Source organism: Poecile atricapillus, chromosome 28 (genome assembly GCF_030490865.1).
Source record: "Poecile atricapillus isolate bPoeAtr1 chromosome 28, bPoeAtr1.hap1, whole genome shotgun sequence".
Classification (NCBI taxonomy): Eukaryota; Metazoa; Chordata; class Aves; order Passeriformes; family Paridae; genus Poecile; species Poecile atricapillus.
In genome coordinates, this window is record NC_081276.1 from 492,473 (window position 1) to 514,946 (window position 22,474).

Consider the following 22,474-nt stretch of genomic DNA (forward strand, 5'->3'; position numbering starts at 1 on the left):
CCACGCAGGTACGCTGAGGACAGGAGAGCTCTGCTGTCAGGGTGGTGACTTGCAAAGGCCTGAAGAGGAGCAGGCAGACAGTGCTGCTTGTCCTGCCCACTCTTCTCTTGTCTGTGTACTTGCCCTGTGTTCAGGGAGGAGCTCTGACAGTCCTGACCTTTCCTGGCTCCCATTTCTGGGACCTGGGCTCTGCCTGCACACATCAGCCAAAGTCCTTTCCTTCACTCACCCTCTTCTGCTCCCCCTCCAGTTCTGCCCACGTTTCTCCCCACTAACTCCCTGGTTCTCTGCTTTCCTTCTTCCCGAGGCTCTCCACCCTTTCTGTTTTCCTCTCCTGGAGCCTTTCTCTCTGCCTGGCTCCCTTGTCACTCTCCCTTGTCACCCTCCCTCATCTCTTCCCATTAGGATTTGCAGTCTAGGTGATCAGTCACAGAGGGATGTTTTCTCCAGCACAGCAGCTATTACCCAAAACTCAATTTTCCCTGACTTGAAATAGCTATTTTAAAAAAACTCTTTCAAATGGCTCTGTAACACTCTTCCCTTCTTTGCAGTGTTGAGTCAATACACCTTCTGAGAGGAGAGATTTCTTTCTTTATCATTCAGGGCTGGGGGCTGAATTTAAATACAGTAATACATCTAATTTTCTCCTTTACTGTCCAAACCAATTGCAAAATAAAACACTTTTCCCTCTCTGCACTTTCTTCTCACCTTTTTTCCAAACAATATTTGTTGTGCAGATGTAATACTTTCAAGCTCAGCTGATTACAGTAACATTTGTGATAAAAAGTGAAACATAAAGGTAATGGCACTCTTTTTCTCTTTAATGTGTTCCATGGGCATTCCCAAGGGAGGAGGCTGGCTCTCCCAGCACCGTCCCTGCCGTTCTTTGGCAGTTTGGAAGGAGTACAGCACTTGTTTCAGGGACAGCATCCCCTCATCCCCACTGAGGTGTCAGAGGTTCCCCAGTGTGACCCTTCCAGGATCCCTGGCACAGCAGGTCCTGCCCTGCTCCCTCAGCCCTGGGCAGGCTCGTGCTGTGGGAGAGGGCTGGCATCTCTCCCAACTCCGTTTTCTCTCCTCCTGTCCAAGCAGGAGAAATACCAAGGCGGAGAGAAGGAAATTAGGTCTCTAATGGTGGAGCTGAGTGTCAATGACGCGTGAGCTGCTGGAATTAATGCTCTGCTTTCTCTGGCTTTGGGAATCTCTGGGCCTGCACGTGTCATTTAACTGTGGCTGTGGGCTCGCTTAGCAGTCAGGCAGTGCCAGGGCTCATTAGGCAGAGACGTGGCACTGCTGAGCTCCCCAGAACCCCCAAACGTGGGGGAGCTCACTGACAGGTAAAGAGGATCTCACTGAAAATGCTCCAGCACTGTGAGTTCCCTTCCTCCAGAGGAGAGGAGCAGCACAGAGCGAGCAGCAGCTCTCCCTGCCCTCTGCTTCACACACTTTGGGCTCTGCTTCCTCTGCCTGAGCTTCCTTCTGTGCCCAGGTGGGCAATGAGCTGCCTGCCAGCCGTGTGAGCTGGCCCTGTGGCTGCTGCTCAGGACCTGGGGCTGCCCAGGCTTCCTTCCATCCCTCACTGCTTCACCCTCAGCTGCTCTGGGCTTCCCAGCCTGGGCCAGTCTGTTCCAGTCTCTGCATGAGCTGGGCTGTGTAAGGGAGAGAGAGGGAAGTTGGGACTTTGGGGACCCCAGGTTGGTTCTTCCCTGCCCTGGGGAGCAGTGGGGACAGCAGAAGAGTCTCTGCAGCTCCTCTCCCCTGCCCCAGCCTTGGCTGAAGGTGTCTCTCTTCTCTCCCAGTCCCAGGAAAGCCCATCCTGTCTGTGCACCAGACAGAGGAGAACACTCTCCTGGTGAAATGGGAGCCCCCGCTGGACGCGGAGGGCCAGGTGTTGGGCTACCGGCTCCAGTTCGGCCGCAAGGACATCGACCCTCTGGCCACCTTGGAATTCTCGGCACAGGAGGATAAGTACCTCGCTCCCAGCATCCACAAGGGCGCCACGTACGTGTTCAAGCTGGCCGTGAAGAGCCGGGCCGGCTTCGGGGAGGAAGCCGTGCAGGAACTCACCACCCCCGAAGACGTCCCCAAGGGTTACCCCCAGATCCTGGAGGCGAGCAACGTCACGGCCATGTCGGTGCAGTTCGGCTGGCTGCCCCCCGTGCTGGCCGAGAGGAACGGAGCCATCGTCAAATACACCGTGGCCTACCGGGAGGCCGGTTCTCCCGGGAACCTGCTGGAAAAAGACCTGCCCCCCTCCCCAGAGAACTCCTACACCCTCAACGGCCTCAAACCCAACACCGCCTATGATGTTAAAATCCGTGCTCACACCAGTAAAGGCCCCGGGCCCTACAGCCCGACCGTCCAGTATCGGACGTTCCAGCTGGACCAAGGTAGGACTCACCGGTTTCTCCTCCCTCTGTCCCCTTGTATCCGGGGCTGGTGCCGGGAGGCAAGAGAGCTGGAGAGGTCAGGCCAGGCTCAGCCAGGCTCGTGAGTAAATGCAAAGCACTCTGGTGTCACACTCAGTCCCTCCGCTCCTCTCTGCCTTGTGCCAGGTAAGTCCCTTTTACCGCTTTCTTCTAAGTTAAGTCCGGACACCTTCTGTCACTGGCACCTGAAGGGGGGGGCCAGTCGCTGCACAGGTGGGAAGAGCATTTTCTTCAGCTTTTGCAAACAGCCAAAAGAAAAGAGCAACAATTTTAAAAAATAAACCCTCAAGCCGTGACCTGGGATGGGTTTTTTCCTCACCTGAGCATGCTCAGCCAGGCAGAACCTCGTTCCTGCAGCAGCCACCCAGGCCCAGAGTGTGGGGGCAAAGCCACGCGCCCTCCTGGGGTTAGGCATGGGGACAGGGAGCGCTAGGAAATGGACCTTGGCAAAACTCCAGCACAGTGGAGGAGGGAGCGATCCCTTCTGTTCCTGCAGCCGCAGCCAGACCCAGCCTGGCAGGCCCCTCTTCCAGCACTTGACATTCTCTTCCTTCTCTTTCCTGCTCTTCCTTCCCTCTGCTGCCTTTCTTCTCCTTTCTCCCCTTCCTCCTCACTTTTTTCTCCACAGTTTTACCCAAAAACTTCAAGGTGAAGATGGTGACAAAGACATCTGTCCTTCTGAGCTGGGAGTTCCCTGAGAATTACAACTCTCCTACCCCGTACAAGGCAAGTGGAGTGCAGGAGTTTTTCCCCGAGCTCACCCCAGCTCTGCAGGGCTGGGTGCTCCGTGTTCCCTGCAAAGGGATGGGGAGGAGGGAGCTGGAGCAGTCCCAGCCTTGCCCAGGGAACAACCTCCTCCCCTCCCACAGATCCAGTACAACGGGCTGCACGTCGACGTGGACGGACGAACCACCAAGAAACTCATCACGCACCTGAGGCCCCGCACCTTCTACAACTTCGTGCTGATGAACCAGGGCAACAGCATGGGGGGGCTGCAGCAGAACGTGGCAGCCTGGACTGCTGCTGACATGTTGTCCAAGAAGCCAGAGGTGACCCACAAGCCTGATGCTGATGGCAACGTGGTGGTGATTCTCCCCGACGTGAAGAGCTCTGTGCCTGTCCAGTAGGTTTCTGTTTAACTGCAGGGGTGGGTGCTTAGTTCATGTTTTGGGGGTCAGCCCTGGTGGCTGGAGACCACCACAGATCCAGAGGGGCAGCACCTGGAGGGTGATCCCTGCATTTCCAGCCTTCCTGACTGCTTCCTCTTGGAGGCACTTCCACAACTAACAGGGAAAGCCAGAGAAGTGTGAAGGGAGTACACAAGGAGCCAGGGGGCTGCCACTGAATCCAGCTCACTCCAGGAGCAACAACTGTGCTGAATAAAAAATAAGGGGCTTGAGCCAGTGGGGAAGTTTGGGCAAACTCACTTCAGTGTGTGCACTCCCTTCTTTGTGGCTAATTCATTCTGTTTCTTCTAATCATTCCCAATGTTTAGAGCTTTCTACATTGTGGTGGTGCCTCTGAGGAAGTCCCGGGGAGGGCAGTTCCTCAACCCCCTGGGCAGCCCTGAGGAGATGGACCTGGAGGAGGTGAGTGTGGGTGAAACCAGACTCAGCTTAGGGGGAGAGAGAACAGCTGGAATGGGGTGGGGACCTGAGGGCTGGGAGGGACATTTGTGCTACCTGTGCTCCTCATTCAGGGCAGCCAAGGAGCAGCCAGTCTTGGGAGGGCTGGTTTGGCTTTCCTTGCTGCTCCTTTCCAGGGTCTCAGGCTGTTCCTCTGCTTCCTCCAGCTGGTCCAGAACATCGCCAGGCTGCGGCGCCGGAGCCTGCGGCATTCCCGGCAGCTGGACTTCCCCAAGCCCTACATCGCCGCCCGCTTCCGCTCCCTGCCCTCCCACTTCATCCTGGGGGACATGAAACACTACGACAACTTTGAGAACAGAGCCCTGGAGCCGGGGCAGAAATACGTGCTCTTCATCCTGGCCGTGCTGCAGGAACCCGAGGCTGTAAGTGCTGCCTGCTCCCCCAAGCCTCTCCCATCCCTGGGATGGAGCAGGGAGCTGCCACAGCCCTGCTGCCCTCCTGGCATCCTCCAGGGGCTTTTCCTTCCAGCTGTGGAGCTTTTGGATGTGGCTCTTGTGCTTGATGAGTGCTTGTGCTTGTGCCTGCATTCGTCTCTTCCAAGCACCAAGGACACGAGCAGCTGTGATTGTCCCAGTCCTTGTGGACAGAACTTGTACACTTGTGGCTCCAGACTGGAGTCCAGAAAGGGGAGGAGCACTGAGCTGTCCCCTCAGGACTGCACAAGAGTTCAGAGAGCCCTGGCTCAAACCCCTTCTTGAGCAATAATTTCCTTTAAAGGCTGTTCTATAACTCTTCAGAGCAATGACCGCAGACATCCTGCTCCAAGAGCCTGTCACACTCTGGGCATTGCTGGGTTCATCTCCAAGCACAGAGGGGAGCATTTTTTGATGGAAAATTACAAGTTCTCTCTACCAATTCAGCATCTCTGCTGTTTTCACTGGGGCTGTATATGGCTTTATGAAAACAACTGTTTTAATGTTTACCTGCCTCCTCCCTCACACACAATGGGGAACAGCCTAATACTTTGTTGTTTTTAAATCCCCCTATGGAATTGTAGCAGGGAACTATTGGAAATTAAGGGTTTTCAGAGTTTTTTTCCCCCAATAAATATTTAGTTGTGTATTTGATATTAAAGGATTAGGCTGACACGCTCCTGAATGGGTTTCTCAATCGGATTACTGCAGCTTGAGGTAATTTCTGCTTTAGAACAAGGTGCTGCAGACTCACTCTCAGTGGCCTGGATCCACAGCAGCTCCTGAGAGTGGAGCAGCATTCCAGCCTGCTCAGAGCTGATGGAGTTCAAGGACCCAGAGCCCCTGTTCCTGTCCTGTCCCTGGCTGCTCTCCCAAACCAGGCCATGCCAGTTCTCTGTGCTGTTCAGCTTCTGGAGTTCCTGTGCAGGATGGGAATTCACCCTTAGTCAGGACTCTGAAGGGTTTGAATGTGCCTCTGATCCTCCTCAAGGGCCCAACTCATTGCAGAGGCAGCAGAGGACACACACAGTGTTTTACTACTTTATATTTATTTGTCAGGGTTGTTTCAGTCACCAGACCAAGCGTTAATTCTTGTTTTAATCCCTTCCCTCTTGCTCTGTAATCCCACTTGACTGTCAAAATCCAGATGGTTACATGAGAGCTTGGGGAAGGTGTTTGTGTGTTTGTGGCAGCGCTGAGGGCTCAGGGCTGTGGTGGAACAGAAGGAGCTGAATCTCTAACAGCAGAGTGAGCCACAGGCATGGGGCAGGCTACAGCTTCCCATCAGTGTGGTCTTTCCGTGGTGTCTCACTGGAGCATTGGAAGTGGAAGATAGCCCTGATGAGCTCAGGAACAGGGAATTTTCTCTAGGCTGAGCAGGGCTTTTTCCCTGTCCCCACTGGTTTGTGCTGCAGAGAGCTGACATCCTCTGCAGCAGCTCATCCTGTGGAATATCGTGTGCTCACCCACTCCTCAGTGCCCATCCCATCCCTGAGCTGTGTTCCACCCTGTTCCCTGTCTTCCAGACCTATGCTGCCAGTCCCTTCTCTGACCCCATCCAGCTGGACAACCCTGACCCCCAGCCCATCATCGATGGTGAGGAGGGGCTCATCTGGGTCATCGGGCCCGTCCTGGCCGTGGTTTTCATCATCTGCATTGTCATCGCCATCCTGCTCTACAAAAAGTAAGAGCTGCTCACTGCCCACACCTGAGATGGTTCTGAGTGTCCCCAGGGTTCCCTGAAGGGAATTTCTGTCCTGGTCAGGGGAAATCCTGCCTTGGGCACTGGGGAGAGGAGGCACGAGTGCTGGAACGGGAGAGTGTGCCCAGCACAGGAGGGGTTAGCAGGGGGTTGCAGGGATTTGCTGCTGCAGATTCTGCCCCATGGCACTGTCAGGAGAGCTGTGCTTGTCCCACGGACACTGCTGTGTGCAGTGGGTGTGTCAGGACTCCAGCAGTGCTGCTGGCAGCCTCAGGCTCCCCTTCCCATGCTCCCTGTGCCCGTGGGCAGTGAGGGGGATGCAGGGAAGGCACCTCTGAGCCGTGGGGCAGCAGAGACCTCCACTGCTCCCAGATTGGTTTTCTGCTGGAGCTGGGAGACAGGAGCAGGGTGTGAGTCTTCAGGAGGGAGAAGGGAAAGCCCCTGGAAGTGTCTCCCTTTCCCTTGGCTTTCTGAGCAGCTCACAGTGAGAACTGGGGGTCCCCTGAGCACACACAAGGCAAGGGAAGGGGCCAGGAGGGGAAGCAGGGGCTGAGCAAAGTAAATAAAGGTGGCAGTGGCCAGCAGAGGTGTCCTTAGCTGGGACAGCTGATTCCCAGGGTGGGGGGAGCTCTCCTAGCCCTGCTCCATCTTTGAGCAGCACAGGAGTGTGGCCTCTGCCTCCCAGCACGTGAGGCTGCTCTGGGGCAGGGGCTCAGGGCTCCTTGGTGTCCCTCTGGCTGGGTGACCTTTGCTGGTCCCACCTCTGCTGCCAGGGTTAGAGCTGAGCAAATGCTCCCCCTTCCCTCTGCAAGTCCTTTCTAACCTGAACATTTGTCTTGTGTTCTCTCCACTTACTGCTTTCCTGGACAGCAAACCAGACAGGTAAGAGCACCAGATTTGCCATTTCTTCAGGTTCTTGCTTGCTGTGTGTTAAGCAGTGTTTGCTGTGCGGTGTTGGGACTTGGTTGGTGCAGTTCCCACCTCTAGATCTGTCCTCACAGATGTCAGACTAGCTGGGACCATGTTTGAATTGGGGCAGAAAAGGCAAAGCAAACTGAGTTTTCTCCTGTTTGTCCATTCCTAAATGAAATGGCCCTTTCTCAGGTTGAGCAGCAGTGACAGTAAATGGCTCATAAAGTGTTGGGTTAATGGAGCAGAGAAGCTCTCATTTGTGTGGCAGTCAGAGGTGAAAGTGGGTTTCTGCATGTCTGGCTGCTCCACACAGGCTGTCCCTGAGCCACTGGCACGCTGCAGGCAGGATTCTCTCTGGCTGAGCTGTCCCTGTCCCATGGCAGAAGCTGCTCTTGCCCCCTCAGCCAAGGGCTTCTGGCAGAGTCTGTTTATGACTGCAGGAATGAGACTTTTTCCCAGCCATTTCCAAGACTGGAAGAGCTTTCAGTGGAAGTAACTGCAGGGCTCAGGCCATGAACTGTTATCAGCAGTTTCAGAACTGCAGCAAAAATCAACTGCTCCCAAACTGCAAAGTGGTGTCATTCCAAAATGCTGCCCCATGCAGTGCTGGCAGGGCTCAGACCACTTCTTCTGGCTATTAATGACATCAAGAGACAGCTAAAAATGTCCTGGATAACCTCCTCTCTGCCTAAGGAATTGCCATTGCTGCTGCAGGCAAATCATTGGAGGCTTCTGTGTGTCCTGAGCAGGAGAGGTGAGGAGCTCCCCAGCCGCTCTCTGGAAGGGCTGGGACTCCTTTCCAAGCCTGGGGGTGACATTCTCTGCTCCCTGGAGAGGTGCAGCTTCCAGCAGCTCAACACTGTTCCTTTGCAAGAAGTTATCACATCTTGAGGTCAGCACTGGTTGGTTTTGCTTCTGAATTCTCTTCAAGGAGAATGAGGCAGGTCACAGAGACTTTTTCAGCTGCCTAAGCTAACCTAACCCATTTGGAGGAGAATATATGAGGAAGCTCAGCTGGCAGGTTGGAGCAGGCTCCTGGCAAGGAGAGGTGGATCTCAGCAGGCACAGCTGTACTGGGAGAGGATGTGTCTACTCTGTTTGTTGAACCCAGATTTTTAGGGTTCTGCAGTTCAAAAAAGATTGAAAACTGCTGCTCTGACTTCTCTGTCTGCAGCAGGGCAGCTCTGAGAGCTCCTGAACAAGCCAACAGCAGTATCAGAGCTCGACATCCAAGGTCACAGCCAGGAGCTCTGTACTTTTCCAGATGATTCTGCTGGCTCTGGTTCTCTCAGGCTGGAAATGGCTTGGCCAGAGTTGGAACATTTTTGCTCTGCAGAGTTCGGTGAAGGCTGCTCTGAGCAGGGAGGGTGAGGAATGAGTTCACAGCACCTCAGCTGCTCCTGGCTGCCAGTCTGTGCTGCTACTGGGAGAAGAGGAGAACTTCCAGACTTTCCTGAAAGCTGCTGAGGGGCTCCCAGGCCATTGTCAACCCCTAGAACATAGCACTGACAAGCCTTCCTAACCTCATCCCTTTTCTGATATGTACTTACACCCTTGGCTGCACCTTTGATTTTCGGTGGGAGCTTTGCTCGTGCCTGAGCATGAGTAGCTGAGTAGCTGAGACCACAAGGCCCAGAAGCTAAGCTGCTTTTTCTGTCTGGTCTCTTTTGTTTCTTTTTGGGTTTGTTGTGAAGCAAACGGAAAGACTCAGAGCCCAGGACCAAGTGCCTCCTGAACAACGCTGAAATCGCCCCCCACCACCCCAAGGATCCCGTGGAAATGAGACGAATCAACTTCCAGACTCCAGGTAACCGGCTGCTGAGCGGCCTGTCCTGCTGGGAAGGCAGGAGCAGAGCACCTGCCCCTTCCCTGAGCCCTCCCTGCCTGCCTGGAGCTGCTGAGGCACCACCTGGAGACCCAGAGCTACCCTTGGGCACAGCCAAGGAGCCCCAGCCTTGCCTGTGCCAAGTGGGAATGCTGAAAGAAGCCTTTGCTGGGATGCTCAAGAACCTTGCACAGGTTGTGCCCAGTGCTGGCAAGGCAGAAGAAGGGTTTTCCTGGATTTCCAGCTAAATTGGTGCGTTCTGGGCTGAGCTGCAAAGCCGTGGCTGTGCCAGACATGCCAGAGCTGCCCCGTGCCGCAGCTGGGAGCTCCAGGGTGGGGAGATGGAGCGTGGCAGCTGCTCAGCACCCCCTGCTCCAGACACACCTGGAACTGGCTCTTTCTGGTGCCCAGCCACTCCTGCTGGGAGCCAGGCCTGCCCCTGGGCCCTGCAGGGAGAAAGGAGCTTGGGGCAGGTGGGGCAGCATCTCCTCGCTTGGTGCAGGTGCTGTCATGGAATCCCAGACTGGTTTGGGTTGGGAGCACCTTAAAGCCCACTCAGTTCCACCCTCTGCTGTAGAGGCACCTTCCACTTGCCCAGGTTGCTCCAAGCTTTGTCCAGGCTGGCCCTGGGCACTGCCAGGGCTGAGCTCAGGGCAGAGGCTGTGGCACCCTCCCTGCTGCACACTGGTGTCCCCATGTCCCTGCACGTCCCAGCTGCCTGCATGGCACCTCTGCAGCCACCAGCGACACGCGGCACGTCCTCACGCAGGCAGGCACGTGGTGACACCTCTGCCTCTTCTTCCCGGTGCTTGAGGATCTGGAAGGGAATTTATTGTGCTTTTTGGGGGCTGGCTGTTGTTTTCAGTTTGTTTGTATTTTTTTTGCTGTTTTGTGCTCGTTAGTAATGTTTGTGTAGCTCCTGTTTGCCCTTCCCATCCCAGTCCTGTCCTTAGCGTTGTCCAGTTTCCTCAGGGTGGGGCTGGCAGTAGGGACCCAGGGGACAGGGGTTGTGCAAAGGCAACGCTGAGCTGAAGGGCTCTGACCAAAATGAGCTGGGAAGCACCTGCTGGGATCAGCCCAGGCCCAGGAACCATGCTCAGCTGAGGGCTGGCAGCAGGGACAGCAGTCGAGCACAGGTAGGTCCCTAAGTCAACTCTTAGTGCTGCTCTTGCAGGAGAGTCTGAGGGTGTTTGAGATCTTCTGAGTGCTCCCAGCTCAGCAGCACTTTGCCCTTGTCTGGGTGCTTCCTTTGGGAGCGTTTGTGCTCCAGGTGGAGGCAGGTGGGAGACCCAAGAGAAGGAGCTGCAGTCCCTCAGATGAAAACTCTGTGCTGAGATGAGAATAAAAGGTGGTGGCCTTCCAGCTTGGTCGTGGTGCAAGAAGCAGCTGGAAGTGCTGGTTCATGTGTTTCCCTGAGTGGGAGTTTGTGTCCACAGCACAGCAGAGTCAGCTGAGGCTGCCCCATCAGGTGATGGGGTCACTGCTTTGGTCACGCTGCACCTCTGAATTCTGCCTCTGAGGTGTGAAGGGTAGCTGAGACATCAGAACCTGCATTAAGGCTCTGCAGATCCCCAAAGACACTGCCTGTGTCTGCTCTGGCTTTAGGAGATGCTGCCCTTCCCAAGTTTATCTGGCCAGAGTTCACCTACCTGGTGTTACTCTGCTCTATAATCTGTGAAGCACTAAAAGGTTTTAGAGGATTTGGGGGAGTTGATCACCTGCCTCCCACAGAACATTGGGTGAAAATGGAAATGGATGGAAAAACGAGCTTGGAGTGTGTTGGCAGTGATGGAGAGGTTGTGGTGCAGTTTGCAGGTGAAGAGTTCACAGGTGGTCTCTGAGTTAAAGGCATTTAAATTCAATATATTGTGGTTGAGAAGGAGCCTGTGGGCTCTTCTCCAGACAGGTGACCCCAGGTGGAATCTCCATGGTGTCCCCAGCAGTGAAACAGAGGAGGGACTTGGGAATGGGAATGTGCAGCTCAGAGAGGGGAAAGCATAGCACACCTTAGATATCCTGTCCTAATCAGCACAACAAATACCTTTCTTTTCCTCTTTAGATTTATGTTGGTTTTTGGTTTGGTTTTTTTTTTTTTTATTAGCATGAAATTTTTACAAAAGTGTATCTTTTATTTATTTTTTTTTTACTGTTTTCTGCAGATTCTGGTCTGAGCAGCCCTCTCAGTGACCCTGAGTTTGACTTGGAAAGTTAGTTCCTGTGTGTTTTTGTTCCTGTTGGTTTCATTTTTCCCCCCATTATTATTTTCCTCTTCTGTCACTTTCCTTTCCAATTCTTGTTACGTTCCTATTTTTTGATTTTCTGCCGATTTCTCCGTGTTCCTGCGGTGTTTGCCCATCTCATCCCTTTTCTGTGCCATCTGTTTGTCTGAACTGCGCTTCCAGTTTTACAGTTTCCCTCTCAGGCCAGGAGCGGGGGCAGCCGGGTTCCCCAGGTTCCCCAGGTTCCCCAGGTTCTCCAGGTTCTCCAGGTTCCCCAGGTACCCCAGGTTCCCCAGGTTCCCCAGGTTCCCCAGGTTCCCCAGGTTCTCCAGGTTCCCCAGGTACCCCGGGTTCCCCAGGTTCTCCAGGTTCCTCAGGTTCCCCAGGTTCTCCAGGTTCCCCAGGTTCCCCAGGTTCCTCAGGTTCCCCAGGTTCCCCAGGTTCTCCAGGTTCCCCAGGTTCCCCAGGTTCCCCAGGTTCTCCAGGTTCCCCGGGTTCTCCAGGTTCCCCGGGTTCCCCAGGTTCTCCAGGTTCCTCAGGTTCCCCAGGTTCCTCAGGTTCCCCAGGTTCCCCAGGTTCCCCGGGTTCCCCAGGTTCCCCTCGCTGCCTCCCGCTGCCCCAGGAGGATCCAGGGCTGCCTCTCCCCGCTGTGGAAGATGTTCCATCGCTGGCGCTTGGCTCCATGTCCTCGGTGTCCCCTGTTCTCGTGCACTGGTGTCACTGGGGGTTGTGCTTTGTGTTTGTGATGCAGGGACAGAGCCTGGAGCTGCAGCTGCTGGTTCCCCTCTCTCACCTTTTGTTCAGGGCCATTTCCCAGCTGTGGCTGGTGCCTGCTCTTGGCACCGGGTGCTTCCAGGAGCACAGAGACCAGGGCTGCTCAGGAGTGCCTCCACCACGGTGATTGTGCAGGATAAACGGGCTCTGGCCCACGGAGCAGATGTTAGGGTGACGTTTCTGGTGACTTGGCTGGTGCACAGAGAATCAAGTCTTTTGTGATAAGATTAGAGAGATTCAAGTGATTGAAATGTTAGATGAGACTGGCTCGAAAAGATTTCATCCCATTAGGAGCCAAGATCCCAGCCTTGCTGGGTGCTTTGGGCTTGGATTTTTTTTTTTAATACTGGGCAGGGAAGGATGTGAGGTTTCAGCTGACAAATGTGAAGAGTCACAGATGCTGCTTGTGCTCGGAGATGTGAGGGCTGGGATATTTCCCTGGATAGTTTAATCCAAATATTGGTCTCTTTGGTATGGAATATGGCACAATTGTCCCCTCAACCCCTCATTGTAACAGAGGGGTTGTGGGTGTTTTCCTGGCTGAATTCAGCCCTTCACACCCCAAAATGAGTTCCTGAATGAAAGGACAGAAGAGCAGCTGAGCCGAGGCAGAGCCGCTCCTGCCTCGTTTCACAGCAAACTCCTGGATCCTATTGGAAACCCCATGCACTTGGCATTTTGACCAGGGAAGTGTTTATTGCTGCAGAGGTTCTTTTATTCCAAAGAGCCCTAGAAATCGATCCCACAAGGAGTTTCTGTCCTTAACAGCTGCAGAACAAGGCGAGTTCCCACGTGCTCCCAGCCAGGTTCTGTGCAGGGAGGGTGGGAGGGGAAGCAGGATGACCCCAGCAAAGGGCAGAGCTGCTGGGCACACTCTGGGATTTTCCTGGAGCTTTTATGAAGGAAACTTGTGCGACTCCTTCAAGGGGAAGGTGACTCCTCATTCCAGATTGGCACAGTGGGCCTCCCCCAGGCAGCCCCCTGGCTCAGAGGTTGTTGTACATGTTGCTCCATGACTTCTGAGCCAAAGAGAACCTGGGGTTTTTCTTGATTTTTATTACTGGGGTTTCAGATTGTTTCTTTTCTCCTTTTAACCTACATGTTCATCAAGTGTTGGTGGTGTTGAATTGGTTTGGTCTGACCCAGGGTGGCCTCCCCATCCCACACTGAGAGGAGCAGCTCCTCCCAGCACCCCAGTCTGCATCTGGTGCTGGGGTGGACAGCAGCCCCCCTCCATCCAGGTGGAGAAATAATCCTCCTCCAGGTGTGATGGGACAGGACAGCAAGAGACCAAATGGGAGTTTTTCCTCCATGAGCCAAGAGAGGTTTCTTGCCCTGATGCCAGCAGGCTGCAGTGGAGCCAGCACAGCTCCCAGGGTTATTTTTGTGAGTTTTTTGGTATATTTCCCCTCTTCTTCTATTTTCAGCCATATTTCCTTGTGCTGAAAATAGATGTGTGGTGAGCTTAGGAGAAACCTGTCCAGGTATGGCAGATTCATCCCATGCCCAGGCCTGGGGGAAGCAGCACCTCTCCCACATCACTGTAAAACTGAGGATGTCATGCTTGCTTTGCCATCTCTGTGCTGAGTTTTCAGAGTATCTGACCATGCTGCTGCCACGCCGCTGCTTTGTCACCCACCAACACCCACGGGGCTCGAAATTCTCCCTGGCTTCCATCTCCTCTCCACTCCTGTCCTTCTCATCGGGGGCACTGCCCAGGGCTTCTCGGAATGCTGCTCTGCAGGGCTCTGGAGAGGCTGCAGACAGCATGGGAAGCCTTTGGAGAAACATAATCCGATGCAGATGAGCAAAGCACGGAGCGCTTTTCCTGCTGGGTTTGTAGCGTAGCCACTGAGGGACTGTGGGCAGGGAACGGTCCCTGCCCTTCCCAGAGCTGCAGCTGCCCCTTTCAGAGCAGGATGTGCAAATGCCAGGCTGAGAAGCGAGTCAGCCGTGGCTGCTCACCCCTGTGGTGGCTGAGGTGTGCCCCAGCTGGACCAGTCTGACCCAGTGGGGCCTCCCAGTATGGCCCCAGTGAGTTCCCTGAGCTCTGGTTCCTCCACAGCAGCGTGCAAAGTGCTGGGGGGATTGCAGGGGCAGCAGCTGAACCAGCTCAGGGCATCAGGCCCTGCAGGAAACTGTTCCATCCCCTGCCTGAGGAGGATCCCCTGCCTGTCCACCCCACGAGGGGACAACAGAGCCTGGACGGGGCTGCTCCAGCCTGACCCACCGTGCTGGGAGGGAGGGAGGGAGGGCTGTGGGAGGAACATCACCCACAGCCTGAGTGGCAAGAGGAGCCAGCTGGGTGCTCTGGGAATGGTGGAGCTCAGAGCTCAGGGTCCACGAGCAGACCGAGAACTTCCAGAGCCGATGTTGCGCAAAAAACAACCCAGAGAATCCCCGAGGTCGGAAAAGACCTTAAAGATCATCGGGTCCAGTTCCTGAAAAGCCTCCCCTGCTTCCCCCCATCTGCATATTCCCATCTCCTGCCCACATCTCCATGGCTGGCTGGATCCTGCCCGTGCCTCCCTTTCTGCTGGAGCTGGTTCCCGATGCCGGCGGGTGCTGTGCCATTTGCTGCGTGGGTTCCTCTGGCAGCGTTTGCTCATTCCAAGTCACTTTGGAATCGCTAACACGCATCTGCTCTTTGGATTTTCCTTTTTGTTTTGCTCTGATTTCCACATTGAAAATTGGGCCATCATGGGAACACTCTCATTTTACTGTTTTTTTTCTTTATTTCCTTGATTTTTATTTTTTACTTCCAAGGACACAATTTCGAGCCCTGAATTCTTCTCTTCTAACCTCCCTACTTTCATTGCAGATCTTACATTGTAATTTATTTTCTTTTCTTGTTCCTTCTTTCTTATAAAATGCGCAACGGTTGTGAATTTTAGTTATTATTAAATAAGATTCTTTTCCTGCTGTCTTGTCTTTTAGGTATGCTCAGCCACCCACCCATCTCCATTTCTGAGCTGGCTGAACACACAGAGCATCTCAAAGCTAATGATAACCTGAAATTATCCCAAGAGTATGAGGTATGAGCAAGAGTGAGTGCTGTGCTTCTCCATCCTCATCCAGCCTGGCCCTGGGCACTGCCAGGGATCCAGGGGCAGCCCCAGCTGCTCTGGGCACCTGTGCCAGGGTCTGTCCCCCTCACAGCCAGGAATTTCTCTCTAATATCCAATCTAAAGCCTCTTTCAGTTTAAAGCCCCTTGTCCTATCATTCCGTGCTCTTGTAAAAAGCCTCTCTCCACTCTTGGTTTTGTTGTTGAAACATCAAATGCCCTGGTATTTTCAGCCTAATAACGAGTCTAGGCTGCCTGGGTGTGTTTGCAGGCAGGGAGCGAGGGGATGTTTTCCAAAGCAAAGGATGCTTTCTCCCGGCTCCACACCCGGAGCAGGGTCACACCTTGGAGGAGGCACATTTGGCTCTGCCGGGGTCTCGGGGGCAGCGGAGCTGGTTCTGTGCTCCAGCCAAATTCCAGAGGCTGCTGTGCATGATGGCACATCCCGAGTGCCCTGGCTGGGAGCCAGCCCAGCCTCCTCCGGAGGGAGAGCCAGAGCTGAACAAACATCGCTAATGAAGTGAAGGCGAGGCGTGATTAGAGGGATGGAGAGCAAACAGACACATTACAATAGTATAAATACCCATTAGTTAGGAATTCTCCTCAGCCGGAGTGCCGCAGCTCACAGTTCGTTCTGTGGGAGCTCCGGGGTGGGAGCAGGCACGAGGGCAGCGGGGATGGTCAGAGAGATGGATTTGGGATCTGGGACCCTGTCTCCAAAGGGATGGATTTGGGATCTGGGACCCTGTCCCCAGAGGGATGGATTTGGGACCCTGTCCCCAGAGGGATGGATTTGGGATCTGGGACCCTGTCCCCAGAGGGATGGATTTGTAATCTGGGACCCTGTCTCCAAAGGGATGGATTTGGGACCCTGTCCCCAGAGGGATGGGTTTGGGATCTGGGACCCTGTCCCCAAAGGGATGGATTTGGGATCTGGGACCCTGTCCCCAAAGGGTGGCAGTCCAAGCGAGAGCAAGCAGCAGCAAACACAGCTCGGCACGTTCCTGCCAAGCCTCCAATTGAGGCAAACCCCAAGGGCTCTGCAAAATGATGAAGGAATTAAGCCCTTGTTTTATTTAATTCTCTGGCTGAGGATTTAGAGGTAAACGTAATTAACCTAATTTCCATATCTGGGACAGCTGGACTTTAGAGAGGAAAAAAACCCGACCACCAAACCTGGCATAAATCACTAGGACAGGCAGAGGGGATTTTTCTCTCTAGTGCATTTTATTGTTTATTCCTTCATCCCTTCCAGGAAAAATCCCTGTTGACTGAGTGTCCTAGGGCTGGGGTCCTTACCCCTGTTCTGTGCTGGGGGATGTGCTCCTGTCCCTGCCAGGCTCCTGTGGGGCTTCCTCCCCTTTTGCTTTGGGAAACCTTTGGTGCAGAGGGGGAATGACCTCAGATATTCCCCTTGGGCCAGGGGAGATGGGACATCAGCTGTCCCACAGGGCTGGGGCTTTCCCACAGCAAAGCTGGGTTCTTGAGGGATGCAAACAGTGATCGCTGGGCTGTCAGTGAGACCTGCAGAGCCACAAGTGCTCAGAACTGCATTTGCTGCTCCTGTCCTCACTGACTGTCCCATTTCCTCTCCCAATCCCTGCAGTCCATCGACCCTGGCCAGCAGTTCACCTGGGAGCACTCCAACCTGGAAGTGAACAAGCCCAAGAACCGCTACGCGAATGTGATCGCCTATGACCACTCGCGGGTCATCCTGCTGCCCATCGAAGGTAAGGAGCATCCCCTGTCCTCCAGGCACTGCTGGGATGGAGTTCCTGCAGGGAACACGGCACACCTGCCCTTCTCTCCTCTCTATGTTCTTCTTTCACCGTGTCCCTGGGAGTTTGGCAAGCAGGAGATACCTCTGTAAACCAAGCATTTGTTAAATTCTGGTGACTGACATATTCAGCTGGAGCTGCACTCCCTCATATCAAGGTTTGGTTTATCAAGAAACTGCCTTCCCTTTGCTTGGAGATGCCTGTTTGATACATCTCTGACTAACAGGAGGAGTTCAGACCACGGTGCTTTAGAGGGAGCTGGAATGGGGCTGCAAGGGACGAGTGGGAGCAAGGCCAGGGCTGATTGTACAAATGTGAGAGGCAGCAGCAGCAGAGATGTGGCTGCTGAGTTGTACAGGCACAAAGATCACTCAATATGCAGCCCCTGCTGCAGCCCTGGCCCTTAAAAGGCTCGGGATAAGAAGGGGTTAGTGCGAGCCTGGCAGGTCATAAATTGTTTCCTGAGCTGCTTATGTGAGTGATGGTGCAGTCAGAAAATTTACATTAAATTTCACAACTCGTGGTTCTTGACAGAGCTGCTCCAGTGCACGCCAGGATAAGAGAGGCTTGAGATGGAGTTGAACAGGGCACCTGCTTGGGTTGCTGCTGCTGAGATAATATTGGAGTTTCATGGGCTCAGGATGTGGCTGTGCCGGGTGGATAAAGCGTTCAAGGCCAGTCTTGCGTTGCCAAGAGCTGATCATCAGAGCAGAGAGGATGTGGGATGTCCTGGTAACTGCCTGGTGAATGGAGAGGTTAATTCCAAAGCCTTTGAGACCAGGGAATTGCTAAAATAATCTCCCTGTGCCACGGTAGCTCTGAGGGGCACAGGGAAGGGGGAGAGCTGAGGCAGCAGCAGAGCACGCTGATTTGCCAAAAAACTGCACAAATCTGGATTGCTCTGGTCTGCTATTAGAGGGCTTTAAATGTTTCTCCTTGTGAAGCTGACTGTGTTCTGCCTTGGTTTAATTCCAGGATTAATATTGTATGAGCCAAGGAAAGCAGAGGCTTTAAAAAGTTGCTTTGTCATTCAGGGGAGGGGAGAAAAGCACAAGTGTGGGAGTGAAGGACACTTGGGCTGGTCTTGGATCTGGGGCTGGATGCAGGCAGCAGCTCTGCCCAGGGCTCTGTGAGGGGCCAACAGAGCAAGGATGATGGCCCAAGGCTGAATTTTCAAGCATCTGAGAGGTTCTGACATGTCTTGGCTGGTGTGCTCCTTCCTACCGGGCTCTATTTTATGCTCAAGGCCGGAGGATGAAAGGAGCCTGAGGAATTAGTTTTGTTGCTTTCTCTTTGTTTTAAATCTGAATTTGTCAAGGCTGCAGATTGTCACTGGCTGCTTGGTCAGGAAGAAGTAGTGGCTTTAATTCTGTGACTTCTCTGAAGCTAGGCCTGTCACAGCAAAACCTTGCAGGAGCTCATGGCCACCATTTCACATGACAGAGTGAACCCCAGGGGGCTGGAGAGGAGATTAATTCAAGCTCAGCCTTGAACACACTCCTGCCATTGCAGCCTCCTTCTCTCCCTCCTGAAATTTCAGACTGGGAGGGAGCAAGGGTAGGAAACCCTCCAGAAATTTAATCAAAAATCCTTTTTCCAGCAGCTGAAGCTCCTGAGTGCCCTGGAGGACGGGCAGGCTGCTCTGGGCTCGCCCCTTGCCAGCAGCAGCAGCAGCAGCAGCAGCAGCAGCCCCGATTGCTGCAGCCCAGTTCCCCACCCCTGGCTGCCCTGGAGATGGGAGTGAAGGGCTCTGCACCGAGTTAATCTTGGCTTTGCAGATCCTGCCAGCCTTGCCAGGTGCTCGGAGTGCGGCTGCTCCGTGCCAGGCGCCGGAGCTGGACCTGGGCAGCACCGTGTGCCAGGGCCCGTTTTAACTTCAGAGCAGCTTCTCCTGCCATGTCCCAATCAACCTCTTCACTCTGGCAGTGCCTCCTGCTCATCCCAAACCCTCAAGCAGAGACCCAGGCGAGCAGCTGGAACTCAACAGCCTGTAACTCATGCGAGTAGGAAAAAAAAACACTCTTAAAAATGACAGCGGGCAATTTACAGCGAGTCAAAGCCTGTAATTTCAAAGCCTTCATTGGCTAAATCAAGCCTGGCTTTATTGTTTACTCTGTCCAGCTGTAGCTCAGTGCCTGGGATTACATTTTGGACCACAGTCATTGACCAGGTGCATTTGCTGCCTGGGCTTGGGGCGGGCTGGGACAAGGACTTGGGTTTGTCCTACTGGACACTGATGCAGAGGAACCCCAGGCCAGGACTTTGCTCCTGTTAAGCACATGAGTAAAAACAGCACAGTTTCAAGGCCTGATATTCGGTCTCTTTAACATCTTTTGCAAGGAGTTACTGTCTCTCTGCAATGCAGGAGCTTGAGCTGGGAAAACTTTGCCGAGAGCCTGTGTGATTCTGACCCACCAAGGCACTGGTGTTTCTGCAGGGGGCTTCTCTCTAACAGCAAAAATTTCCTCATACTTCCAGCTGTGTGAAGTCCTGTGCAATTCCCTGATTTTTGCTGATTTGACACAGGAATTGTGGGCAGTGATTACATCAATGCCAACTACATCGATGGGTACAGGAAGCAGAACGCCTACATTGCCACGCAGGGGCCCCTGCCAGAGACCTTTGGGGACTTCTGGAGGATGGTGTGGGAGCAGCGCTCAGCCACCATTGTCATGATGACTAAGCTGGAGGAGAAATCACGGGTAAGATGCATGAGAGGGATGACTGGTTAGTCATAATCCAGGGGGATTGGAGGGAGAGTTGGGGGAGCAGCAAATCCCTTTGATGTGCAGCCAGGGGGGGATTTCTGCCTGCTCTGCCAGCACCCTGAAAGTTCAGTGATTCATTGCTTTTGAAAAAACAAACCATTCACCATGGAAAGCTGCAGCCTCCTTGGCAACTCCAGGAGAAGAAGCTGCTGGATCCCACTGCATGTCTGTCTTGGAGTTAATCATGTGGCAAGCTTCACATTCAGTTCTCTTGTTTAACAAGCCTCAGAACATTCCCTCTAATCTTCAGGATCATTCCAGTCTGTTGTCTATGGGATTGACATAGCATCAAAGTCTGTGTTTAGTCAGTAGCAGCTTTTCCTGATGGGTCTGTCCCTGTCCTGGTGCCTTTGCCAGCAGCCCATCTTCACCTGTAACAGGGCACTTTGGGAATGAGTGTCCTCACCAGCAAAGGGTTTGTCCCAGGAGCCATCCCCCTGTCTTGCAGATAAAGTGTGACCAGTACTGGCCAGGCCGAGGCTCAGACACCTACGGAATGATCCAGGTGATCTTGCTGGACACCATTGAACTGGCCACGTTCTGTGTCCGAACCTTCTCCCTTCACAAGGTGAGCTGGCTCCTGCTGCTGTTTTCCCTGGAGAAGGGCTGTGGCCCACTCTGCACAGCCAGCACAGGCAGTTTTGGGGTGCTGCCATGCCCTGAGCCCTGTGCTCCCTGTCCCACAGAACGGCTCCAGCGAGAAGCGCGAGGTGCGGCAGTTCCAGTTCACAGCGTGGCCTGACCACGGCGTGCCCGAGTACCCCACGCCCTTCCTGGCCTTCCTGAGGCGGGTGAAAACCTGCAACCCCCCTGATGCCGGGCCCATCGTGGTGCACTGCAGGTACAGGTTCCCTTCCCTGCCACAGGGAGGCTTTTCAGGAGGCTGCGGATTTACCTGGGGACAGGGACCCCTCTTAGCCAGAGGTGGATTCCCAGGCAGCATCTGAGAAGGAAACCTGGGGATTCCATTGACCATGGCATTTCCTGAGATGATGAGGGGTGTCATTTGTGCCAAATCACTTGGATCGAGTGTTCCAGGCCAGGCTGGACAGGGCTCGGTTCTGCTCCCTGACCGTGGCAGGGAGTGGGACTGGATGAGCTTTAGGGTCCCTTTGAAACCAAACCATGCTGGGATTTGATGATCTTGTTAAGCAGTGGGAAGTGCCTGGTGCTGCAGCAGTGTCTGGTTCTGTGTGCTGGGGCTGTCTCTGGTCACAGTGAGGAAGGAGGAGGATCAGGTGCGACCTTGGAGGGTGTTGGAGGTGTTTGGGAGGCAGAGCTGCCTCAGCTGCCCAAGGCAGAGCTGACAGTGATTGACAGGGGGTTTCTGAGCTCTGCAGCCTTTCTGATAGTGCCAGGCTGAAGGCAGGTAACATTCCCTAATTCAATTTACAAGCCACTGAGGAATCCTTGAAGGCTCAATGCAGATAAATCCCCGTGCTCCTCAGGAGGGTGTGGAGGAGCCTGCGGGTTCCTGGGCACTGGGGGAAGATCTGAATTGTACAGGCTGCTGGGGAAGCTAATCCTGCCTCTGCTGGAGGATGCCATTTAAACAGTCTTTGTGAGTGGGCAACTTATCACTACCCTTGCAGATGGCAATTATTGTGCACCTCAGAAAATGAATAAAGAGCTGTCAGCTCACAACCAGCTCCCAGATCAGCTGCTAAATTCTTGCCAAAGCTCCAGTCACCTGCTTGGTTCAGGTGTTAGGCAGTCTAATTAACAGGGATCAAGGGGGCTTGATGAAAAAAGGGACAGCGCTGGAATGGTAAAAGGAAACCCTTTATTAGCAGTGGCACAAGAGAGCACAGAACCCTGCTGAGGTGCAAATGCCATTACACACAGGTCTGCTGTTACCTCCATGCACAAAAACATCCAGGGAGAGAGGAGCCACATGGTTCTGTTACAACTTCAGTGGTGAGGGCTGAGAGATCAAACAGGCTGTGCCAGCCTTCAGATCCTACCAGCCCCTTGCTGGAGCCTCGGGCTGCCACAGCTGTGCCTGGCCCGGGGGTCACAGTGGAGGGGACAGGACAGGGCACTGGAGGGGACAGGACAGGGCACTGGAGGGGACAGGACAGGGCATTGGAGGGGGGACAGGACACAGCACTGGAGGGGACAGGACACAGCACTGGAGGAGGGACAGAGCAGGTGGAGGAGCAAGAGGCACCTGCCCATTGGAAGGCCAGTCCATCACCTGTCCCTTGTCCCCAGCGCGGGTGTGGGACGCACCGGCTGCTTCATCGTGATTGACGCCATGCTGGAGAGGATCAAGCACGAGAAGACCGTGGACATTTACGGGCACGTCACCCTCATGAGGTCCCAGCGCAATTACATGGTGCAGACAGAGGACCAGTACAGCTTCATCCACGATGCCTTGCTCGAGGCCGTGGCCTGCGGCAACACCGAGGTCCCGGCCCGGAACCTCTACAGCTACATCCAGAAACTGGCACAGATCGAGGCCAGGGAGCACGTCACGGGCATGGAGCTGGAGTTCAAGGTGAGGCTGGGATGGGATGGGATGGGATGGGATGGGATGGGATGGGATGGGATGGGATGGGATGGGATGGGATGGGATGGGATGGGATGGGATGGGATGGGATGGGATGGGATGGGATGGCAGGGCTCAGTGGTCACACAGAGCCTTTGTCAGGCTGGTGGCACCTTGCTCGTTCTGTGTGGGAGGTAATTACATTGCTGAGTTATGCAGCTCCCAGGGGAGACCTGCCCAGCACCACAGGCAGCTTCCCTGCTCATTCCAGATCCAGACTGAATTCACTCCCTCTTAAACTGGAGGGGTTTTTAACTTTTTGAGTAGTAGTAGTAGTAGTATTTTCTGGAAGTTTTGCTTAGGGAAGGGCTTCAGTCTCTGTGCCCCAGCCACAAAAACAAACGCCAGGGGGGCACACGGAGAGGTGGAACAGGGGGGGCAGGTTAAGGGGC

At 54.2% G+C, this 22,474-nt stretch overlaps 1 protein-coding gene across 12 annotated transcripts in view; it reads left to right on the forward strand.

The window, feature by feature from the left end:
* PTPRS (protein tyrosine phosphatase receptor type S) overlaps nucleotides 1–22,474 on the forward strand; it is a 143,467-nt gene that overhangs the window by 114,993 nt on the left and 6,000 nt on the right. For 5 of the 12 annotated variants that reach the window (XM_058858719.1, XM_058858722.1, XM_058858720.1 and 2 more), the window contains 15 exons: nucleotides 1,800–2,390; nucleotides 3,058–3,155; nucleotides 3,299–3,552; nucleotides 3,925–4,018; nucleotides 4,222–4,437; nucleotides 6,015–6,172; nucleotides 7,061–7,072; nucleotides 8,797–8,909; nucleotides 11,087–11,134; nucleotides 14,858–14,955; nucleotides 16,592–16,715; nucleotides 19,290–19,465; nucleotides 19,980–20,099; nucleotides 20,218–20,372; nucleotides 21,746–22,031. In XM_058858719.1, coding sequence (XP_058714702.1) covers nucleotides 1,800–2,390; nucleotides 3,058–3,155; nucleotides 3,299–3,552; nucleotides 3,925–4,018; nucleotides 4,222–4,437; nucleotides 6,015–6,172; nucleotides 7,061–7,072; nucleotides 8,797–8,909; nucleotides 11,087–11,134; nucleotides 14,858–14,955; nucleotides 16,592–16,715; nucleotides 19,290–19,465; nucleotides 19,980–20,099; nucleotides 20,218–20,372; nucleotides 21,746–22,031 — 2,543 coding nt within the window. The remainder of the gene's footprint in view (nucleotides 1–1,799; nucleotides 2,391–3,057; nucleotides 3,156–3,298; nucleotides 3,553–3,924; nucleotides 4,019–4,221; nucleotides 4,438–6,014; nucleotides 6,173–7,060; nucleotides 7,073–8,796; nucleotides 8,910–11,086; nucleotides 11,135–14,857; nucleotides 14,956–16,591; nucleotides 16,716–19,289; nucleotides 19,466–19,979; nucleotides 20,100–20,217; nucleotides 20,373–21,745; nucleotides 22,032–22,474) is intronic. The other 7 variants (XM_058858725.1, XM_058858727.1, XM_058858726.1 and 4 more) reach the window with 5 other exon arrangements.